At 41.9% G+C, this 19253-nt stretch overlaps 1 protein-coding gene across 6 annotated transcripts in view; it reads left to right on the forward strand.

Annotated features, from left to right (window-relative positions):
* LOC128363136 (protocadherin alpha-C2-like) overlaps window positions 1-19253 on the forward strand; it is a 45365-nt gene that overhangs the window by 14583 nt on the left and 11529 nt on the right. The window contains exons 1-4 of one of the 6 annotated variants that reach the window (XM_053324060.1): window positions 9501-11814; window positions 11857-12119; window positions 15772-15836; window positions 18476-18561. In XM_053324060.1, the coding sequence (XP_053180035.1) occupies window positions 9516-11814; window positions 11857-12119; window positions 15772-15836; window positions 18476-18561 (2713 nt within the window). In that variant the 5' untranslated portion in view covers window positions 9501-9515. Of the gene's footprint in view, window positions 1-9500; window positions 12126-15771; window positions 15837-18475; window positions 18562-19253 lie in introns of those variants that run through there. The other 5 variants (XM_053324055.1, XM_053324056.1, XM_053324057.1 and 2 more) reach the window with 5 other exon arrangements.

Below are 19253 nucleotides of genomic sequence, written 5' to 3' on the forward strand. Positions count from 1 at the left end.
TGTCTTTGATTTCTGTGGCATTGCACTTGATGGGGGCATTATTGACAGCAGCATAGGTTCAGTCCATCCATTTTTGAAAGGTTATACTTATTTGTGTTAATAGTTCTGCATTAAAATTAGGAAATGTCTGCTGTCTTAGCATCAGATGAAATGTCTCTGTGGGTGAAAAACAACTTGATATTTGGCTCTTATCTTATTATTTTATAAGCTCTTGGCTTATTATTTTATAAGCTCTTGGCTTATTATTTTATAAGCTCTTGGTTTATTATCATAAGACAAAACTTGTTGAGAAATTAATGTTGTAATGTTCTCTGACTGTGCATAAATTTTATTTGTATGTTACAAAGATTGTAGTTTTAATAGGCCCTGCACAGTGTTCCCAGACATAGGTGTTTTATTTAGTTATTATGCAACCCAGGTTGAAGATGTTGTGTTTTTTAGATTTATTTTGGGCTTCTTGCCTTTTTATTTTAGATAGCAGGTGGCAGAGAGGCTGATAGGAAACAGGGAGAGAGAGAGGGGAATGACTTGCAGCATAGGCCTCTGGCCGGAATCGAACCTGGACGCAGCCATTACATGGCATGCACTGTAACCATTGGGCTTCCAAGGTGCTCAAAGTTGGGTTTTCTTACAACAGACTTAGGCATAGTTGGAGAAGTACAGGTATAACTAATTACATTAACGATGGTTCTGTCTGTTGTATTCAAGTCTTCATGTATACCATAGCAGTGTGACAGTGAACCATGCAACATGCACAGTATCAGGATGCTGAAAGCAATGCAGCTATAGAACTCAGCCTGTGTTCTTCCTACTGTGTTCATGTCAGAGTGTCTTCTGGGAAAAAAGCCTACAAGAATGATAAAGGTGTATTTTGACCCACCCCGACATGCACATCAGGAAAGTGAGGGAGGTGTCAATCAAGCACATACTGTATGAACATGCCTACTGTTCCCAAGAGGGGGTCTAATTAGGCAAAATAAGTGGAAACACCTGTGTGGGTAGGGCCTTTAATTCTCCCAGGTTTGTAACTGTAGCATTTCAGCCTTAAAAATCTTATCTTTTTGTCAGAATTTGACTGTGCTCTGCTCATATTTGTTCAGTCTTGCAATCTACTGTTTCTCCTGAGATATTTACTTCAGCTTCTATGGAGTCATTATCCTTTCTCTAGTGTTTGTGCAGTAAATTCTACTCAGCAATTTCTTACATATTTGTAGCCTAAGTATTAAGTGATATTTTATAAAATCTGTTAGAGACTGCACTTCAAGACCCAAATGTATTGTGAAACACAGTTACATTTCATCAGGTACTGTGTGATGATGTGTCTCTAATAATAGATGAACACCCTTAGAAAAAATTGCTGTTTTGCCGAGCTATCTTTTTACTTTCAATACAAAAAAGATTTGTGAGCCAAGGACCATGTGTTCATAGGCTATTCTCTGCTTTAAATATAAATGTTATGTGTTAAAATACCATGCTCTCATCCAACAAATGTAATGTGCAAGTTATACATGTTATTCCCTGGTTATTTTTTATTCAACTGCCTGTTCTATTTCCCCCTTTTTGAGCTGTGCAACATCAAGATATTATTCATCCCAAACCTGGTCCTTTTTTTCTCATCATCCTCATCCATGCTGCCAGATCTCTTCCCCTCCCCCTCTTCTTCACCAGCAATCCCTGAGAAGGGGAGCAGCTGAGAGAACTAACAGGGAATTAGCGTCCATCTCTACAGACGTGTGCTATCAGCTTTAGAGCGCTGTAAACACGATTTAATATATTATCATTAACATTCCTATGACCCTGATCCGCTCATACCAAATAGCACACAAGCCCCTGTGTAGCTATTCCGTTTTGATTGAATTTGTCAGCGGTTAAATCTTGTGTTTCATGTACATTCGTGACATTTCTAAGCATTCAGTAATGTTGTTATTTCTCTTAACTGGTAGACTGTGTTCAGATAATCTCGGTGAAATTCAGTGCACTGTGTGCTGCTGTGGATCCGTGATGCTTTGACTCACTCAGACAACATGACCTCATTTCAGGGAGTGGTTCAGCACAAACAAGCATGGCCCGATCTGTCAAAGCTCCCTTCGTGTGGTTGGTTCAGTGTGATGGAGACTCGATCAGTGCTTTGTATGCTCACACTCAGACATTGCATGTAGCAGTCGATGCGTATGGACTGTGTAGCTTTTAAGTGGGTCAGCATGTGATTTAAAGGTGGCAGCGTGCTACATGCGCCATCTGAAGAAGCCTGCGTTAGGTGGTTGCTTTTTTCATCCCTCCCTCTGCTCTGACACAATCTACTGTGTTTCCTCAAACAATGCCTGGAGCGCGTAAAAGCGATTCAGTATGTATTCTGTATGCCGCAGTTCTCTGTGAATGTGGAAGAGAGGGGGGAGGGGCAGGTAATTTTCCGCTACTCGCTGCAGTCACAGAAGCAGGCAGCGTCAGTACCAATCGAGGTATCAGCTCCGCTCGGCTCAGCTCTGCCTCCTGCTCTGCTCTGCGGTTGGGCGGGGCTGACAACACCTAGTCACAGCTAAACCGGTTGGGCGGGGCAAAAGGCCAGGGAGGATGAGGATGTGGAGGAGAGGCTTTTATCCATGCAGCCATCAGAACATCGTGTGTTTTTGTCCGAGTGCTGTGTGACCGCAAGATACTGCGTCTGAGCATATGCAACATTTGCTTGGGGTGGGTGTTTTATACAACCACCATAATGTTAATGATGTGTACACACTTACTGTTGAGAGAGGAGCTTAGTAATGTCCTGGCCGTACATAGGATGATGATTGGGTTTAGATTGTGTATCCGATGAAAGCTTCTAACTCTGCCTCCCCTATACTGCAAAGTGCATTAAATTATTGATTCTATAACACATTATCCTGGTTGAGGCACACACTAAGTGGTCCACAGTTCATAGATGGCAGTCATACAGTAAAGTCATTTTTGTGGTGTAGCCTACATAGCAGTGCTGCAACATACCATTATTTTCATTATCGATTAATATGTCAGTTATTATCTCAATAAATTGATTAGTTGTTAGCTACATAAAATGTTGAAAAACACACTGCCCAAAGTGAAACAGACACACAAGATATGATGTTACTATCATAGAGGACTAAATAAACCAGAGCAATATTCATACTTCAGGAGCATGAATCTGTGAATTTGGATTTCCTTAAAAAATGGACTCAAATCGATTCAGTGATTATCAAGATAGTTGGCAACAAATCAGCTAGTTGTTACAGTTCTGTTGGACAGATGGGTTTAACAGATGGACCAGAAAGAAATGTCCTTACTGCAGCAGTTTTAATACAAAATGACAGAACAGCAATATGATTGTGTCCTGGTTATTTTTGGACTGTTATCTCAATCTGATACATCTTTACCTCAGTCACTCCCCCTTCTCAGTAAAGCACTTACATGTAGCACTTCCTGTTTTTCTCCCTTACAGGGTGTGTCCTTTGTGTGAGTGAGGTTAGTGCTGCTGTCTGAGGTTGTCATGGAGACTGTTCTGAGCCTTAACGAAATGATGAACTAGTCTGTTTCCAGGGAGCTGCCATTATGTACCCGCCCCCACCCACACACATCCATCCGAGCATGTGCGTAGAGGCAAGCAGGAAGGAAGCAAGGTGGACACAATAGGAGACAGGAGAGCTTGTTAGAGAGACAAAGAGAGAGATGCAGACTGAAGATGTACAGCATCAGGAGCAGAAATGCCAAGTCAGTGGATAAAGGAAGTAAGCAAATGTGTGAGATTAGAGAATTTTTTTTTTTAAATTGAGAGGGTTTTAGTGGAAGACTCAAATACAGCACTCAAGCCTTGAGCATGAGATAGTGAGAAAACGAGAGCTTCTTAGGATGAAATGGACAAAAAAAAAACACATTAAATACATGCCCTGAAGCTGAGTGAGAACACCACAGGCTTACAATTGGTCACAGATAAAGGGAAGAATTTATCACCACCCCACCCTTTTCTCCCCTACTTCCACCAACTCGTCCTTCATCCATACTCCCTCTTAGTGGCATCGGGATGTTGTTGCAGTTGTTAGATTAGCTTTGTCATGCTCAGAACCACGGGTTCCATCCTCTCCCATCCGGCAAGGATATAAAGCCAGGGCATCCTGAGAGGGAAGTATCCAAAGCCTGCCTGCATTTCCTGATAGCTTTGTTCAGTACCACAACAAGAATCTGTTTGATTTATGCACATGCTGAACCAGGACAACCAAGGAGCTGTTTAACCCTTATAGAGTCCCACAGGGAGGGATTTGTGCTGCTTTTAGTTTTCTCATGCCCTTTATTTTTGAAAGCAAGGTACACAAGGGATCAAGACAAACAAACATACCCAGAGAATGCCTCCTCTACCCGCTTACTGTGTCCACCTGAGTAAAGGGATTGTGGTTACCATGGGACTTTGTTTCGGAGATTTGAAAATGGAAAAGTTTTTTTTTGCAGAGGAAATATTGATGACAAGGAGGTATGAGAACACAGCTTTGTCATAAACCAATATGGTAGATATTAGCTTTAGTCTGTAGAAGCTGATCCAATTTAGCAGTGTGTATTTAGAGTTTTTTTGCTTTTCAGAATTTATTTCTGCACATTTTTTAATTCTTTGAATTTGATATAAATTCTGTCTTAACTGTGATAAAGTGTTGCTTCTATGGTTAAACAACATCCTTGGAGACAAAATGCTTCAGATAAGCTGGCTTTTTCTCACATTTGACATGAATCCTCGTTTTAAGTTTGTGCATCATCCAGTAAATTTATGGTAAATGTAGTTTTAAATATTGGTACTGTAGATTCTATTATCAATGTGTTGTATATGCCGATGCTTTCTACCCTTTATCATTTCACCTCTGGAGGATGCCTTCCATGGTATCTTGCACTACCTATTTCCTGTCACTGTAGTGGATATAAGATAGAAAATGACTTACGCTCTCTGTCTCTCTCTCTGTCTCTTTCTCTCTCTCTCACTCACACGCACACACTCACACTCACACTCATAGCTGGGATTATGTTTTAGTGCTCTGGCTTAATGAGAAAGCCTGTGCGGATGGGCAGTGGGGTGATGATCACGTGTCCAACCCTTGTACTACCAATTTATTCCAACAGAGGGACCAATTTCACTGTCTCTCCCACCTTTGTTCCTTCTTGCTTGGGCTGACTCCATCACTCTTTCTTACGGTAGAGTTAAATGTGCTGTGCTGTTAGCATTACTTTTAATCTTTCTTTGTTTTAACAGGTATAACTGAATCTAAATACACAGCATTTATTAGACTTATCCTGAAGTGACTAATTTCTTGCCATACATATTTCATAGCTTGGTTTTAGCAGAAGTGATTACCAAAGGGCAACATGAACTGGACCTAATGCAGCATTAGATGAATTGTTAATGTGATTGGCTTGTGATTCTTAAACTATTTCCACTGTCTTTTATTAGTGTAACTTACTACATGCCATGATGACATGTTAAAGCACCAGGTTGTGCTGTCACCTCTAAGAAAAAGGCTGTTTCTGTGTCAGTTTCTTTATTTCAGCACATCCCTTTTTAATTAACTAAATCTGAAAACACATTTTCTGGCACCACAGACACTGGTGCCCACCGACAAAACAGCCTGAAGACATTTCCTATAGCATGAAGAAAAAATGAAGGCATTATTAGTGCCTTAAACATACCAGTAGGCCTACTAATGTAGTCTATAATGCAATATGAGTTTTGACTAGAATAACACTGATTTCAAACAGAACTTTAGGGTAGCTGTATTTGATGATGATAGAGAATTTCCCTCTCTCTGAATACTTTACAATAAGGCTTTTAATTAACTTTTACATGTGAACCTAGAGTCAGTAACCTGTAGTGCTTTCCCTTCAGTCAGTGCATCTGTTTATCAAAGGCTGTGACAGCTTTTGCACTTACCATTCACTGTGACTGATGTCTTTTAATTAAATTAATTCCCTGCTCCTCAGACAATATTGAACATAAATCATTAAAATTAGAGGAAACAAATGCTGGCATGCTCTGACATTCATCCAGATAAAATAATTTTGTTTGGCCTTAGTTATCATTTGTGTTTATACAATTGTCTTGTACACTGTGTGTGTGAGTGTGAGTGTGAGTGTGTGTGAGAGCATGCACGCCCACAGGCACAAGTGCCCTTTAAGTTTGCATGACTGCCTCTTGTTTGTATATAAGTTGACTGATGGAGTGATGTAAGGAGCCCTGCTTCATGATAGCCCAGCTGTGACCTGTTTCTCGGTGGATCCCTGGTCTCATCTGACTCACTGAAAATGGGGAATTCCACATAACAGATTCTTAGGGGAGGTGATATGAATGGCTTTTAGAATGGTCGTTTACAATATTAATGAGATTGTGTCTTGGTGAAGGGGATGTTATTAATATAGTGGCCATCTTGCATAATTAATTGAATGGGAGATGTTAATATTCCAGCATAGGGAGGATGGAGTCTCGTTTTTTTACAATCTGTATCGCTCTTCTTCATTGCTATCATAAACCATAACATTTGGGGGGTTTTTCTCACCCACTGTTTTTTTATGTGTGTCTCTATCATTCTAAAAAAGGCATGAGCTCTTGTGTTCCCACTTAAGACCCCAGTATGCCCCTCAGCCAGCCCTCAGCTGGCACAGCGGATGTCGAGGACAGGGCCACAGCTGGATACACTCCAGAGTGGAGAGAGTAGGCAAGAGACGATGGGGGGAAGTGAGAGCATGAAGGGATTGCAAAAGGGGATTGAGGATAAGAAATACTGTTAAATTAAGGTAAATGAATGTATGCGGATGGATTTGGACAGAGTTAAGACAACATGTTTAAGACAGGGTGGAGTTAAAAGAAATACCTAATTGTCTCTTTGAAATCAGCTTGTTGATGCGTAAAAGGTGTCTGTCTGCTGGTGGACTAATGGTGATAACTTTATCTACAGCACCCTTGAGTGATAAATGAACAGCTCAGTGGTGTGTAATTAATGCTGAAACAGATGTGCGTTTTTAAACAGGTATGAGAGAGCTGTAACATATCCTTAAGTACAGTACGGAGATGAGAGGACAGGAGAGGAGAGGAAAGGAGAAGGGTGTAAAGGTCGGGTGTAAATCCAGCTCGTGTGTAATAGAAGAGATAAAAGTCTTTTTCATTTTTGTGTCATTGCCAAACAGACAGGTCCACACATGCCACCGGGAAAATCTGCTAAATGTCACAGATAGCGTGGCGGACCGTTCATGTAGACCCATCAGAGACTACTAGCCCCAGCTAAAAGAAATCCTGTTATCACCGCTGCTCAGAGGGATAATAATGCAGAGAGAAAAAGTCATGCCAAATATAGACTCTTGAATATTTTGCAGAAGCACTGCAAAGATAGGTACTGATAAATATTCAAATTACATCATACAGGGACACTTTGCTACTATTACACTGATGTCAGAGATTAACCATTAACCACAGACTGAGTCTTTTATAAACCCACTGTAGGTAGTAGGGATTTTTTTGTATGTAATAATTCTTTCAAAGGACACTTGATTGCTTCTCTAACTCCTCGTTTCGCCACCTCCTCCTTGTCACCTTGGAGTGTGAAGAGTCGCTTTGCATCTACCCATCCACTGGCAGCATCCAAGTGAGTCACTGTCTTCTCCCCGTCTCCCGGGATGCCAAGCACTCTCATTGCCGTGGGCAGACTAGGCGTGGGTTAGAGTGGCAGCACACCAGAAGAGGGGAAAGATGTGGGCGGTGGGCGCGCATCTTGGCCTAATGGCCGGGGTGAATCAGGATAGCTCAGGGTCTCACGAGGGCATCTCCACAGCATAATATCTAAGGAGTGGTTATTGTTCACAACAAACAAGTGTTAATGTGTATGGATGAATTCATCTGAAAACCCATATCATTTTGGAGAGTTATCAGGAGCTTTTTGAAATTTAATCTAGTGTCAGAAGATCTTCCATTAGTCTCTGCCATGTGGATTGTATTAGGGGTAAAGTCCCGTCCAATTAACTTGAATCCACTTTAAATTATAATTTAATTGAGGTACATGGGTCCTGATCCTGAAGTACTTGGATTAGACATGCACTGTCAGATCATCTTGGACTCTTAAAATGTGTGTCTTGTCATCTGAAACTGAGAAGGTCTGATTTTCCTGTAATTACATCTATGAAGTTGGCTGTTTTAAAATGCATAATTGGTCATATGATGTGGTAGCTATATGATATTGTGGCTGATCATGAGTACTTTTGTTTTTTTTTAATCAAGGCTATAAATGTGATAATGGAGCAAAATTCTTCCAAGCTGTCACTCTTTGGAAGTGCTGCCTGTCAGGAGATGAAGTCAAATGTGTATTTTTGCCATGATGTGTTAAGGGGCCACATCTGGTGCATCTTGTCACTAAAGGCGGCTATAGCGTCGTTACTGCTGAACAACCTCATGACATCACTTTGGGTTTGTGTGTTACTTATGAGAGACTGAACCTGTGGCAGAAAGGACTCTGCAGCACCCACTTCCTATAGCGGGTTTAAGGACAAGGCTTCGTCAGCTGTCACTGTGGAGCAAAGTGGTATCATGAAGGAACAGAAAATGTTTTTGTGCTGCCATAAATCCCCAGTGCCTCTGCAGTTAAGTCGCAGACAGACACAAGGTGAAACAGCCAGATTTCACTGTTGGTCTTATGGATCATTTCCGTTCACCTGTCATCTCGGCTTTCGTCTTTATAGTATAGAATATATACACTGAAAATTATAAACACTGAGTTGCTGCGCCATAAATCAATTGGATGGTGCTTTATTCTGTACAGTTTCTTTATTTAACCGTTTCCGTTTATTTTCTAAACAGTCTGTATTTGTCAGAAATCTGCTTTGGCTAGAGGGCTCCTCACTAATTGTGGGTTTGCACCAGTGAGGAAGTCTAATCGCCAGGCTGGTTCATAAATCAGTTTCCCGGCGTACAATGAAAAGGGCGGTGGCACTGACAAAAAGATGGAAAACGGTTGTGTCGAATTAATTTCCCCAGATGACGCTACCTGCTCCATGTACGATGCTGAAAATTTGAAGATGGATATATTGATAAGACTGAAAAACCTTTCGTCTTTGGGGGTTATATTTTTATTAGATAGTGCACGATCATTTTATCTAAGGTGCTGAAATGCAGCCAGCATCATTTCAGCGAGTGGCTCCCCCTCCCCTTTTGTCCACAGACACCATCACCACATCGCAGAGAGGGAGAGAGAGGGAGAGGGAGAGGGAGGGGGAGAGAGACCAATAGGCAGCAACAGTGAAAGGACTCAGCCTTGCTGGGAGCATAGAGAAATTTAAAAACATCACCCAGCCAAACAAAGGAAAACATGGGGGCACAGGGAAAAATCCACTTCAACCAAGCACCAGAGAGGATGCGGTGGCCGTCCTGCACGTAATCGGAGTTATGTACGGACTATTCCCTCGTTTTTAATGAGGCGGGTGGGGACGCACAGCAAGCTAAAAAGGCGGAAAGATTTCTCCAACCCGTCTCCTTATCCTGTGTGCCTGCGATGGCTGTGACGGCACGATGTTGTTACAGTGTAAAAGAGAATGTGCCTTTTTCTTTATATTTGGTTATGTTCGTACTAGGTGGCCTTACAAACGCACAAATTCAGTACTCCATTCCGGAGGAGCTGGAGAACGGGGCATTGGTCGGTGACATTGTCCGGGATTTGGATTTGGACCTGAGGAAACTTTCCACCCGTCGCGTCAGAATCACACCTGACAGTGGACGGAGATATTTCACCCTAAACCACAAAACCGGGAAGCTGGTGGTGAGTGACCGCATTGACCGAGAGACAATTTGTGAATTCAGTGGCACCTGTTCACGCAATCTGGAGGTGGTATTAGAGAATCCGCCGGAGAAGCACAACGTGGAGGTGGAGATTTTGGACGTGAATGATAACTCACCGCAATTCCCTCGAGATGAGTATCAACTTGAGGTGTCGGAATCCGCACTCACCGGGTCGCGGTTCCACATAGAGGGAGCTCAGGATGCGGATGACGGCTCCAACTCCGTGAAGCAGTACCGCCTCAGCCTAAACGACCACCTCACTCTGGACTCCATTAAGCCCTTTTTCAATAATAAGCACATAGAGCTCATTCTCAAAAAGCCCTTTGACCGCGAGCAGATGCCCTCTCATCAGCTAATCCTGACAGCTATGGATGGAGGCACCCCACAGCGAACTGGCACAGCCAAAATCAATGTTCGTATCCTTGATGCAAATGACAATGTGCCTGTGTTTGACAGCTCCGTGTACAAAGTAAAACTGTCTGAAAACTCTCCAAAGGGCGCACTCGTGATTAAATTAAACGCCACAGATCCTGATGAGGGTTCAAATGGGGAAGTTTTTTACTCCTTCAGCAGTTACACGCCAGAAAGAGTCAGACAGATGTTTTCAATGGATACAGACACTGGGGAAATCAGGGTGAAAAACAATATAGACTATGAGGAGACAAACTCATATGAAATGTACATACAGGCAATGGACAAAGGGCCAGCTCCTGTTGCAGTGCACTGTAAAGTAGTAGTAGAAGTTTTAGATGTGAATGACAACATTCCTGACATTGTACTGTCTTCACTCTCCAGCCCTGTACGTGAAGATGCCCGGGCTGACACGGGTGTAGCACTGATCAGTGTGAATGACCGTGACTCTGGACCAAACAAACAAGTAACCCTGGAGATCATGCCTAATTTGCCTTTTAAGATCAAGTCCTTCCGTAACCACTATACCATCGTCACAGCCGCCTTCCTGGACCGGGAAACCATCTCATCCTACAATGTCACAGTCAACGCCATCGATGGAGGCACTCCACCGCTGTCATCTCAAATGACCTTTAAAGTTAACGTTGCAGATGTTAATGATAATCCACCTCGCTTTGAACAGACATCGTATACTGTTTACATTACGGAGAACAATGCTCCCGGTGCACCTCTGTGTGTTGTTAAGGCCACAGACGCTGATGCTGCAGAAAATGCACGCATCACCTATACTGTCCTCAATGACAACAATCATGGTATCCCAGTAGCGAGCTACGTCAGCATCAAACCTAATACAGGCGAAGCTTATGCCCTGCGAGCCTTCGACTTTGAGAAGCTGAGAGAGTTTCACTTTCAGGTTAAAGCCCAGGACAACGGCGTACCTCCCCTCAGCCGTGTGGCCACAGTGTATGTTTACATCATGGATCAGAATGACCACGTGCCCAAGATCGTATACCCACCCGCCAATGGAAGCCGCACCACAGAGACATTGATGAAAAACGCTGAAGCAGGAGTGTTGGTAGCCAAGGTGGTGGCATGGGATTATGATGCAGGCCAGAATGCTTGGCTGCTCTATGCCCTGGAGCAGACCAGTGCAGACTTTGACCTGTTCAAGGTGCATGAGCACACTGGTGAGATCCGCACCACAAGACGTGTCATTGAGGACAACTCCACCTCCTTCGCCTTGACGGTACTGGTGCGTGATAATGGCCTGCCACCGCTTTCTTCCACCACCACCATTCATGTGCACGTTATGGAGCTGCCGCCAAAGTTGGCCCCTGACCCCAAACGCATCATCAGGCCCAATAGCCCCCTAATGTTTTCCAATGTCACCCTCTACCTCATCATTGCCCTGAGTGCCACTACCTTTGTGTTCTTGGTCACCGTCTTCGTGCTGGCCATTGTACGTTGCCATGCCTACTGCACCCAGCCTGGTTCCTGCTCCCCGTGTTGTGTGTCCAAGAAGAGTGTGACAGAGGGTGGAACCTCAGCAGCTGGTGGTGGGGGTGGAGCAAGAGCTGCAGGTGGAGGCGGAGGCGGAGGTGGAGGTGGAGGCGGAGGCGGCGGCGGCGGCGGTGGTGGTGGTGCAGGGCAACAAGGCAACAATGTGGCCATGCGCCGTGACCTCAAAGTGGAACCGCATTATATTGAAGTGCGGGGTAATGGGTCTTTGACCAAAACATACTGTTACAAAACATGCCTGACTGCAACGTCAGGAAGTGACACTTTTATGTTCTACAACACGGGACGGCCCCATAGTGGCACCTGGGGCTCAGGCTACGTCACCAGCCACAGCGGACAGAGCCAGTTATTTGTTCGGCGTCTCAGTATGCCAGACGCAACTGCCATTCAGGTGTGTGTCTGGTTTGATGTGTGTATTGGTTATTTAAGATTGTCTTACAGCAGTGACTTATAACAACAGTTACCCAATAAACATGAGCCATAAAAGGACAACTGACTTGAGAGTTATGGTTTAGGTTTTGCTGTGGGGCTGAGTTCTTGCAGTAGGGTTGCATTTGACATTTACAGCTCTGGAGCTGTATACAAGTCTCAGCTGTTCCTCTGGCATGTGATTAAAAAAGAAAAAAAACCCATGACGTTTCCTTTTTAAATAGATTGTTTTTCTAGTTGTACATGAAAATTTATTCAGCCTTTCTATCACTTGGACGTAAGACATCGTTGTAACAAAAACAGAAAGAAATGTTTATATTTGTGTGCCACTCCAATTATATGCTTAGTCCCTTGAGTTATCTCGCACACATTTAAATGATTTGTGTGTATCAGGATAAAGAAAAACAGACACCTCCATTTTGTTGATGTACTATATAATTCCATTATTACCTTTTTAGTGTTTTTTGCATTACTTGCATTTATCCTCAGTTTTACATCTTGATATTAGGAAGAAAGCTGGCATACTCATGTGTGGGTAGCTTCTCTGGGTTGTGTATTTATTTGAGTAGGTGGATGGGTTGACTCTGATTTCTACTGCATGTGGTAGTGCGTCTTTATGTCTATCCCCGGCTTGCTAAACACCAGATTTCTGTCCTCCATAGTTGTGCATCGAGCTGTACTCAGTATATATAATGTTTAAAAGCATCCCTCTGTCTGTCTCACTCCCCATTTCTTATTTTCACTTTACCAAAGCAAACTAGAATATTTGCATAGCTTGTTCACCTATGACCTCACACAGTCAGTGTTGTTTGTCTGCTGTGAGCTGTGTGCCACAACATTCAAGTCCAGTGGGTCCAGAGGGCATTAAGTGGTCATCTCTAGATGGAGGGAGAGTCTGGAAAATAGTGCAGCCTTTGCCAACTTCAAGGGCCACCAGTCCCACTGCACCAAAATATCCTCTTCTGGTCACGTACCTCTCTGGTGCTGAACACTAAGCCAGAGTTTGTGAATCGGCGAAGAAGGCAGGAATGAGGCAGAGACTGTTATTCCTGCCGTCTGAATTTCATTTAGATGCAAGCTTTATTTCATGGTCTCATAGTATTGTTTTCTCCCATGGGATTGTTTCCCCATGTAAGAGGTTGATGACAATATGCAGAGTTGTTTGCATCATCCCTGGTGGTAGCTAAATAAACAGTAATATTAGGATAAAACAAACATTATTTGTTTTCAGCAAAATCATGTTTGCCCCAGAGCGTCTGTGGTTCTGTCTGTACAGTGCAGAAAAGGATAAGGGAGAAAATAAATGATTAAAAGAGGAATTTAGACATTTTTAAGGTAATTGTTCTGTTATCAATCGACATGTTCCTCATTAAATGCCAGTCATGTTTGTTCTTGCTATGTAATTAACTGGCAGCGATGGGTTTCTCAGTACTGTGTGTGGATTGGCTGGCTCTGTGCAGATGAGGCGGGGGATGAAAGGTGATTGGACACAGTGTTGATGGCGGAGGTGTGAGCTCTGTATCCATGCTAGAAAGAGTTCAGTCTGAGGGAGAGGGAAGAATGGAGGAAAAGGCAAGAAAAGGGTTGTGCAACCAGATCAAAAGCTTTCTTTCCTCCTGATTTATGATAAACAGCCAAGGAAATTGGTACACTAAAAACCTACAGGATTGTTATTTTCTATCTACTCTTAATTTTATTTTTCCTTTTTCAAATAATGAAACAAAATGCACTGATTTCTTTTTCTCATTCGTCTGATTTTTGTTTTTGTATATTTTTATCTACACTTATTGTGAAGACTGTTAATATTTTAGCTTTGCATGTGTCTTCTGTTAGGTGTATATCAGACTGCAGACATGTGTACTTTCCATGTGCTTGGATCTAGTATGTACTAGTGTGTGTGTGTGTGTGTGTGTGTGTGTGTGTGTGTGTGTGTTTTCATTTACCCTCATAAACACCATACGGCCAAGCAGACCAGTCTCCCTTCGGCCACAGCCATTCTGCAACAGGGGAAACATTTAGTAAAGCTGTTTAGTCCCATTTGCAGACAATCTGGCTGTATTTTTATGTTTTTTGTCTCATTTTCTTTCTGTTCATGCTACAAAAGACAAAATGAGAACAAGGGTTTTTTTAACTCTGTGTTTAATGTCAAACTAACATCTTTTTTAAATATCAGTCAGTTTTAATAAGTGATTGTCTGCAAATAATTAACAATTGCACCTACGTCTAGTATGGATGAGTGTCATGCTGCCGTACTCGGTGTCCCTGTAGAGAACCTGCTCTGCTTGAATGACTCCTGGAGGAATACCAGGCTTCTCTCATTAAGACCCAATATTGGATTTCAGGGGTGATGAATGTCCACTGCAGACTTCATAGAGGTCAATGCAGCTTCAGCAGCAAGTGAACATCTGTCATATTTGAGAGGAAATGGGATTGCAAATGGGTCTCTTATGAACTGCATGGCAAAGCTGGGAGAATGTTGTGTTCTCAGTCAGATTGGTTTAGCTCTATCCATTCGTGGTTTAGTTTGAGACGAGAGAAAATGCAATCTTATCTTGCTTATATGTTCAGCTTAACAACCCATTATGCTGCACGATCCACAGAAGAAACTCAACCACTAATTAATCTTAGTCCTTTTACCACATTTGTTCAGGTTTTATGATGTTGTATCTTTATATATTTATGGTAATAGGAACTTGCAAGAAGCACATGGACATGTCTTATGTTAGGATGTCACCATCAAATTGTGTTAATGGCAGACAGGCAGATGTTGTAGTGATGTGATGTTCCTTTGTCTCTCTGTTTTAATGTGTCTTGAATCTCAATGATGAGCTGAGGGGGTTGAATTGATACCACCCCCTCCCCTTCCTTCTGCCACCTGTGACCTTCATAGGAGTGAAATGACAGAGGGTAGAGGGTAAAATGAAAACATGGCTCTACACACAGTTTCCATGGTGAGATTTGTCAGACTGATTCAGGCAAACTCTGTGCCAGTGAAACTCAAGGTCGGTGTAAAGACGATATAACAGGGAGAAAGGACTCAAAGGCACAAGAAAGGGAGTGATGAATATACAGAGGCAGAAGACAATGGAGGTTGTTCAGAAACCATTGCCATTATCTAGCATTGCTGATAAACATTGTGATATTTCAACACTACTATGATGGCTTTTGTGATGTCATATTTTGAAAGTATAATAAAGAGTAATAGATCATATAGAGATAGAGAGGGACATACAACTATGTGAGAGTCTTGCAACATTTCACACATCTGTGGTAGTGGACTGTATCACAATCAGACTAGTCTGAGTGGACAAACCCAGGACAAGTAGCTTGAGGGCATTTGTGTCACAAGAGTGAAATCTCTCACAGTCCTATTTTAAAGGACATAGGAAGGGGATGGGGGCGGGGATGTGTGCACCTACAAACTCCAATTCATCACTCACTTCCCCCCAAAGGCAGAGGCAAGCTGTCACTGCTATGATTGTGTGTGTGTTTGTGTGTGTGTGTGTGTGTGTGTGTGTGTCTGATGCACATGCACTAACAGTTCGCGCCATGACTTATTAATGAGACATATTGGGTTTCACCTGTACTTAAGAATCTATTCCTCTCTCTTGCAGCCCAAGCCACCAAATGCAGACTGGAGATATTCAGCCTCCCTGAGAGCAGGAGGTGTAATGCAGAGGTAAGAACCCCCATTTTGTTTCTGTTTCTGTCATTTTGTCAAGTATCTCACCATACCTTACTCATACATTTGCATCATGTTTTGTTAAAGACCAAAAGATATGTTCAGTACTTTTACCACCTAATAATGTATGAAGATTTGAACAAAAACACTAATCCTGCAACGTTTACCAGCTGAGTGATCTTAAACATGCCCACCCTCCCCTTATTTAAACCTGACTGCTACTTCAGACAACGTACTACCAACAACATGGTAATCTGGAACATATCTTCTAAAAGTCTACGGAAGGGGCTTCAAAAAATGATTGATGCATAAATTAAGATCATATATTCATGAAATTGTATGCGATTTGCAAAAGGTTAAAGCAAAGTCACTCTTCTGTCATCATTAATGAGGAGTAGGAGTGATGGATGTGAAGAAGCCACAGATCTTAATTTCATACCAAAAACTTAATTTCTCTTACAATATGGCTGTTTACAGCAAAGGTGTACATATTCAGTCAATGACAATATGATTTGTGGCTTTGTCAAAGTACTCTGAATAGTTGAAGTATCTAATATATATGGCAACCTTTTTAATGTTTCTTTTCAAGCTGGGTCACCTTAATGTATACAGATTTTGATTTTGATTAGTTAACCTTTGGGTGATAATATTTACCTTTGAGAAGACATAGAGATCATGCTTGCTGCCTGCTGTTGCTCAGCTGTGATTGCAGCACAGAGGATAAACAGGGCCTTTCTTAAAATCCGTAATTTGCCAACATCACATTTTGATAATCTCATTATAGTCATGAAAAACAATGGAATGGGAAAAGTGAGAGAGGATGGGCAGTGAGTAGAAATGCAGTTGGAAATGGCTCTCTTCATATTGCCATAGACAGATGGAGTACTGACAGGAGGAAAGGGTAAGCAGGGGGTCAGTGATGGATGAAGGGCAGGTAGTCAGGTGGAAAGATGCCCTATCAGGGACAGGGGGATTGCAGCATGACCAAACCAGTGATCACATTACCCATAAGACACTGGGCATGCACCTGCTGTGGGATCAGATGGACCCAACCAAATTAAGGGTCATGCTAATGAGATGTCATCATAATTACAAAAAGCTTCCATATAAATAGCATTTGTCTGTTGCTCCTCAAGAGACCTTTCTCCTGAAGCTCAAGTGTGTGTGTTGAGCAGCATGTTTGACTTTATTTTGCATCAGTTCTTTATTTATATAATGCTGTGTAGGAGCATGCCCATTACAGTATCAGAATAGATACACATATCTGCAATATTCATGTGTATGCACTTTCAGATTATGAACAGTGAACCATTTGAGTGTCATTAATGTTATACATATCTCATAATTACAGCAGGGATTAATGCAAGTTAATATGCATGTGTCAAATATACTAAATCGTTCCTGTGACTCGCTAACTCTGATATATTATAGGTTGACTCTCTCCCATGGCCCATTACCAAGCCCCACTAAATGTTTATCTGTTTATAGCCCACTACATAATCGGAGCTTGTGTCAGAGATTTTGGATACCACACCCAAACACCATGTAATGATGCTGACCTATTTCATTTCATTAAATCTCTAGTGGAAAGCACAACCTTTCCTGAGATTTACTAGGTTGTGTTTGGGTTCATTTGGCCATCATTGTGGTTATGGTTTAACACAAAGTAAGCTTAATGAAAAATCTTAACACTGCAAACAGAAAGTAGAAAATGAGTAAAATGGACTAGCATAAGCTGAAAAGTGTAGTATCAATGCAGTGTTTTCTTCTAATATTTGATCAGCTTCTGGATGACACTGGTGCTTAGCAGCACTTAAAATGGCTTCCATCACCAAATCACTCGTGTTCTCCTCACACTGTGCATGCTGTAAGCACAGGGATATGGTCAGATACATAAACTACAGACTTGTACACATATTTACAAAGTTCTATTTCAATACTCCTCCTTAAAAATGTTCATTAAATTGAAAGCCTCTTCCTTTCAAGAAATTAAAACAAAATAAACAGATTAAAACAACTTAAAACCTCATTTCACACTTGAGGACAGTTGGGAGAACAGTGGACAGGTGTATTAAAAGTTGAACAGCAGCAGGTAGATAAAATATTATTGTCAGGGATGGAAAATGTAATCATTCTTTGTTAAAGGGTAGGCAGAGTCAGTGAGAGAGAACTGTTCTTTGTAGCAGTGTTTCTGTTTGCTGTTCAACACTGCAGAGAGTGTGGTGTTTTTCAGGGGAGGGGAGGGTGCTAAAATCCCACAGAGTGGGTGTGAAAATGTAACGGCCATCTGTAATCCATAATCCAGAGAATGCCAGTGAAATGAAATGTGGAGTAAATGGTTAAAACCTAATCTGAAAATTGCATTTCTGGGATTGCGTTTACTGTAATCTCAACCCCTCCACTCATGCCAAGGGGGTTTGAATTTGTAATATAGGAAACATGTGATAGATAGATTAGAGATAGAAAAGAGATAGAATTGGATATACAATCAGTTCCCCAAAGTAATAAATTATGTAGGTATGTATTAAATGAATTTAACAAAGCCTACTATATACTGTCTGTGAGTTACAGTATATTATATTTCCTACCTTCCCGGTGTGTAATGTATGATTATATGAATGTTTTTTGTGTTCCAGTTCAGTGCACATGGAGGAGTCCTCGGTAATGCAGGGAGCCCAGGGGGTCCTGGTTCAGAACTGGCCCACTGCATCCAGCGCTGCTGGTAAGAATCAGTAAGCCCATCTTCACCTCATCAAAACCAATGTCAACAGTGGTATATGCACAGAAAAAGAGACCATCCACAATTATTTTCTAATAGATCTGTGTGTCCCAAGATGCAAACATTCCATGACAGACAGAAAAATCTGACTACCAGTGAATACCAATGACTGCACACTCCTGAAGAGCTTATCAAACCATGAGAGAGTAATAAAATGAGGAAAACAGATATCAACTACGAGATCGCCCCTACCCACTCCTTCCACTTCCCACTACTGCAGGGAGAGGAAATGACATGTGCTACGTAGGCGGAGATGGATATCTCTGCTCTCTGTCGCAGGAAGAGACAATGCAGAGAAAAAAAGAGGGAGAGGGCCAATGGTTGATTGGATTATCAGCAAGATGTTTACAGAGGCATAAGCCACCAAACCACAGAGGACAAACATTAGAGAACACATTAGATAAGAATAATAAACAGAATTACATTCCCTCTCCTTTAATGTGGATCTCTCTCATTGTCTAACTCTTTTATACACATGTTCACAAAGACCAAGATTAGGAGTGGGTGATGGGGGCAACAAATATTAATTTTCAATGTGTAGATACATTTGTTTCGACTAATTTTATTTAATGTATAGACATTTATGGTTATGAATTTGTGCGTTATTACTGACATTAAGCAGTTGAATGCTAACT

The sequence above is a fragment of the Scomber japonicus genome, chromosome 8 (assembly GCF_027409825.1).
Source record: "Scomber japonicus isolate fScoJap1 chromosome 8, fScoJap1.pri, whole genome shotgun sequence".
In the NCBI taxonomy this organism is placed as follows: Eukaryota; Metazoa; Chordata; class Actinopteri; order Scombriformes; family Scombridae; genus Scomber; species Scomber japonicus.